This window comes from Vigna unguiculata, chromosome 3, assembly GCF_037176805.1.
Source record: "Vigna unguiculata cultivar grain cowpea cultivar isolate G323 ecotype 2 chromosome 3, ASM3717680v1, whole genome shotgun sequence".
Lineage (NCBI taxonomy): Eukaryota > Viridiplantae > Streptophyta > Magnoliopsida > Fabales > Fabaceae > Vigna > Vigna unguiculata.
Genome location: NC_140794.1, coordinates 42,304,232 through 42,309,175, shown reverse-complemented (window position 1 = coordinate 42,309,175; position 4,944 = coordinate 42,304,232). Strand labels below are relative to the sequence as shown.

The 4,944-nt window shown below is 27.7% G+C and overlaps 1 protein-coding gene across 1 annotated transcript; it reads left to right on the top strand.

Moving 5' to 3' along the window:
- The first annotated feature begins 3,803 nt into the window (after positions 1–3,803).
- LOC114176921 (uncharacterized) lies at positions 3,804–4,494 on the top strand. The gene has a single exon (XM_028062124.2). It carries the CDS (start codon positions 3,867–3,869, stop codon positions 4,305–4,307), a length of 441 nt encoding a protein of 146 aa, XP_027917925.1. The 5' UTR covers positions 3,804–3,866; the 3' UTR covers positions 4,308–4,494.
- The last annotated feature ends 450 nt before the right edge of the window (positions 4,495–4,944 follow it).

Genomic DNA, 4,944 nt, shown 5'->3' with positions numbered 1-4,944 from the left:
TAATAAATGCAACTTTCAAACAATTCAAAATGATCATTGTAATCTATAATTTGCTCAAACATCATTCTTCATCCATTTCAATTTAACCTTGACCATTCAAATCCAATGTGTTTGTGTGCATGTATATTCATCAACGTCAACTAATATGTGGAAGATGGTTAAATATGTTTTTGGTCCCTTAACTTTCAGTGAAAATTTGAATTATTTCATATTGGAAACTTTTACCCAATTTAGTCACCTAACTTTATAAATTCGTGAATTCAGTCATTTTAACCGAATTTTGTTAAGTTTTATTGATGTTTCAACTGTGTTTCATAATAGTATTTGAGTTGTTTAAATTGTTTGACACATTTATACTTCGATCTTAGTTGAAAAACGCATTTGAAATGTTAATAAATTTAACAAATTTCGGTTAAAAGGACTAAATTTACACATTTTTAAAATTTGGGGATAAAATTGTCCAAAATTTTAAGGAGGGATTAATTCCACTTTTCACTTGAAGTTAAGATACCAAAAACCTATTTAGTCCTTTGAAAAACAATATAAAATTAACTTTATTAGTTCAAAACTTAGACTAATAATTTACATATTTTAACACGAATGATTCATCTAGTCAATCAATTGTTTATTGAGAGTGTTCAATTCGAACATTCTAGAATCAATAATCTATTAGCTCAAAATATATAACATCTAATTTAAAACATGGTTTTCAAACAATATACCATCATTGCATAAAAGTCAAAATCTTGTTACTAATTCACCTTCGCATTCAAATCATATATCCTCCTAAGGTTCTATAAAAAAAAAAAAAAAAAAAGCATAAATAACTCCCTTTACTTATAGTTTCTACTTTCAGAAAAAGTTATAGTCCAAAGATAAACTTTCTCAAAATTTGGGAACCTAGGACAAAGTATCCACACAACCAAATTTTAGTATGACTTTAAATAATTTGAGATATTTACTTTTTTCAACTAATCCGTCAATATTAATGACAAAATCATGAGGAAAAGAAAAGAATAATTTTTTTAAATAATTAAAAATTATTCTGTTCAAAAATCTAATAGGTCATAATTTGTGTTTAAGGAAATTGAGAAACTATATATTTATTTAATTTTAATTTTAGAAAATGGTTACGCTTGAACTGTTTTAATTATAAAATGTCGCTTTGTAAAAATATTTAATATATTTTACAAGATAATTACATTAGTGTATAAACACAAACGGTATCAGAACTACAACGAAGCTTGCACAAATAAGATCATAAAAAATATTTGCCAGCTTTTGACAGCTCTTTTACGAACTCTAATTCAATCCAAAAGAACAAAGATTACATTTAATTAATGGATTATATTTATATTTATTTTGACTTTACCATCTAATCCAAAATAATAATGATTATATTTACTTGTCCTTTGCCAACTCGATCCTCCTTAAACTGCTACAGAGTGGTGGTTTCCTATTGTCTAGACATTACTGTCACTGCAATTAAGAAAATGAATATACTAAACATTTTTTTTATTCTCTGAATTCTTTTTGAACTATTATTAATTTGTATATTTTTCTTTGTTCATTATTTAGTCTTTTTGCTTAAGTGACAACAATTATAGATATTAAGAACAATTGATAATAGATACAACAATTGAATAAAAGTGTACAATCTTTATACAACTATTATTTTAGTTTAAAAAATTGTAGATATTAAATAACTTACAATAAATAAAATGAAAGTTACAATTTTAAAGAAATTGAATCATCAAATTCTCCACATATATAAAAGATTAAGTGATCTTATTAATGGAGAAAAATAAAAGGACTTAAAAAAATGTTCATAAACTTTAGGATAGTAAAAGGGTATTATCTATATTATTATATGAAGAAAATATAGATTTAAACATGTCTTAAGTTTATGTGAATATTCTTGTATCTTGGTTTAGTCTTATCAAACTATTTTACTGCTATTTTAAATTTCCAACAGTTTTTTAGTATTTGTTTTTGTCCTTATTTTTAGTTTGGTGCTAAATTAGAGAATATGAACCAATATATAATAAGTAATTCTTAAATTAAGACAAATGCATTATTTTTAAGTTTTTTTTATTAAATTAATAATTATTGAATACTTTTCTAATTAATTTATTGAGTAATTTTTTACATTGATGAACATTGAAAAAAATGTTGTTTTAAATAGGAAGACTTTGTTCATTTAAAAATTAACAGTAGAGAGAACCGATTCCGGTCTATAAAGTTCTTTCCTCAATCATTTTGTTGCACGTCACGAACATGCGATACACTACATACTTTTTCTTTAATAACAAACTTGATGATTTAGTGTACTTTTAAGAATATGTTATTTATTCAAAATAATTTGACCAAAATAGGAACAATTGAAAAGTGTTATTTTTTTTTTGTGCTAAAAAATATTTTTCCTATTAATCTTTATAAAATTATACACAGCACTTAAAATCTCTATCAATTTCTTACATATAATGGAACTAAAAAATTAAGTAAATTTTTTTCTTTTTTTTTTGGTTAAAACTAGCATTAGTATAGTACCTTCCATATTTTATTAATACTTTTTTAAGAAAAGTAAAAAGATGAAATGTAAAAGATGTTGTACTTTAAATATTAAATAAAGCATTCAAAAAGAAGACTCAATTTGGTAATTTAAAATAGAATAAAATGTCATGTGAGAAACATTCTACTTTATTAATAACTTATTTTATCATTTTTTTTATAATTTAAAAGATAAAAAAATCACAGTAAGAGGTAAAACTTTTATACACCATAATGATAGCCGAATGTATTCAAGTTTTGAAAGGTTATCTGATCACATTTAAAACAACTTAACTCAAATTATGCCCCAGCTCAGAGGTAAATTTTAGAAAATAAACTATAGATGATGACAATTTAACTAATAAAAAAATTGTTAAATATATTTTTGGTCCAAACTTTAGTGAAATTTAGAATTATTTTCTCTTCAAAGTTCTTGATTAATTTAGTCATTCATTTTTAAAAATGTATAGAGTTAGTTCTTTTAATCAAATTTTGTTAAGTTTACTTAACATTTTAAATATATTTTATAATAATTTTTGAGTTAAGATTAAAATGAAAATAGGTGAAGTAACGTAAACAATTCAAATACTATCTTAAAGTACGCTTAAAACGTCAGATGATATTAATAAAATCTAATAAAAATAACTAAATTTATACATTTATAAAGATAAAAAATTAAATAGGTGAAAAATTTCAAAGAGAAAATAACTTTAAATTTTACTTAAAATTGATTAACCAAAAATATATTTAATCCACGAAAAAAATTGTTTTTTGTGTTGAGCTAATAAGAATTTGAAATTGTGTGGCAATTACAATCGGAGAAGTTTCATTGAGAAGGAGAAGTTTGGGTGTTTGACCCGATCCATAAAACCAAAGGAATGAATCAATGATTGGAACTTGAGAGGGTTACGTTGAAAAATTGTAATAAAACAGTTGTGGAAATTCGAGAGCAGAAAGGTTAAGAACGCGTAAAGACAGTCTGGGAATTGAGAAACAGTAGTTGGAAGTAGGCTGGAAAACCGCCACACACAGACAGTGATGCCTCCCTCAACCTCTAACCGACAAATGTACTTAACAACAACAACCTCTGACCTATTATTCAATATTTTTTATTACCAAATCATACATTTATTTCTTATTTTCCCTCTATTTTCTTATTTCTTCTCATTATTGTTCCCATAACTTAAAATACGCGTCCCACACCGTCCAAGCCAATATACATTTGTTCTCTCTATAAATACATGTTATTATTAGGTCACTCCTACACAACATAAGCAACAACAAACAATCCTCTTTCTTGTGCTCATAAACATAGAATGGGTTATACCGCAGTTAAAGTTTTTGTCGTGTTTGGGCTTTTGGCCACCGCATGCTTAGCGCAAGCCCCTGGACCTGCACCCACCCAACCACCATCAGCAACCCCATCACCACCCACGTCAGCACCTGCTCCATCACCCACCGCCAACGCGCCTCCTCCTGCGGCTGTACCTACACCAGCACCAGCCACACCCACACCAACACCAACACCAACACCAACGCCACCTCCTTCAACTCCTCCACCAACTCCTTCTTCTCCCGCACAGGCCCCCGGCCCAAACACCTCATCCCCTCCCGCACCAAGCCCATCAGGCCCAACACCAGGCCCAGCTCCAGAGCAACCAGCTTCTGAGCCTCCCTCCGCAGCATTCTCCATAAGCAAGGCTTACATTGCTGCCACCGCTCTTGTGGGAACCTTCCTTGCCGTGACTTTGGCTTAATTACAACTTTTAATTATGATTAAGAGAAAATATTTTATTTATTTCGGCTTTGGTAGCTGTTGAGTTTCTCTGCTTCATTATGTTTTTTCGTTTGTGTTTTCTTTCTTCATTGCTACATGATTCGGTGATTCTTCTCATTCCTGTATCTAGATCAATGTAAAAACGCTTCATTCTTTTGCTCTCATAATTCTCTCTTCTTTCCTGCAAGAAATCGCTCAAAATCATTATTTTCAATTCCAGTTGATTGCGTTCATTAATTGTTATTAAATACCTTTTAAAATTCTGTTTATTAAAAAGATTCCTAAGAGATATACTACAATATAAATCTAATGCTAAGTAGTGGACAACTACTTTAGTTAAAATATGAAAGTCACAAATTAAAATAATTAAATTTATATATTTTTTTAGAAACAAAAATAGTCAATAGTATTTAATGCTTATATTTGCTTAAAAAAAAATACTTTAGAATTTCTAATCTATCAAGAATCAAGAAAAAATATTTTTTTGAGGCTTGAAGATCGTTTGAATATCATCTATGGATGGAAGCTTAAAATGTTAGAAATGTATGATCTTTATTTTTTATAAAAAATAACAAAATTTGAAACTTTTAGTCTTTTCCAAATTCTCCTGTAATAGA

Coding starts and splice junctions, on each gene's coding strand:
- LOC114176921 (XM_028062124.2), top strand. CDS start 3,867: ATGGGTTATACCGCAGTTAAAGTTTTTGTCGTGTTTGGGCTTTTGGCC.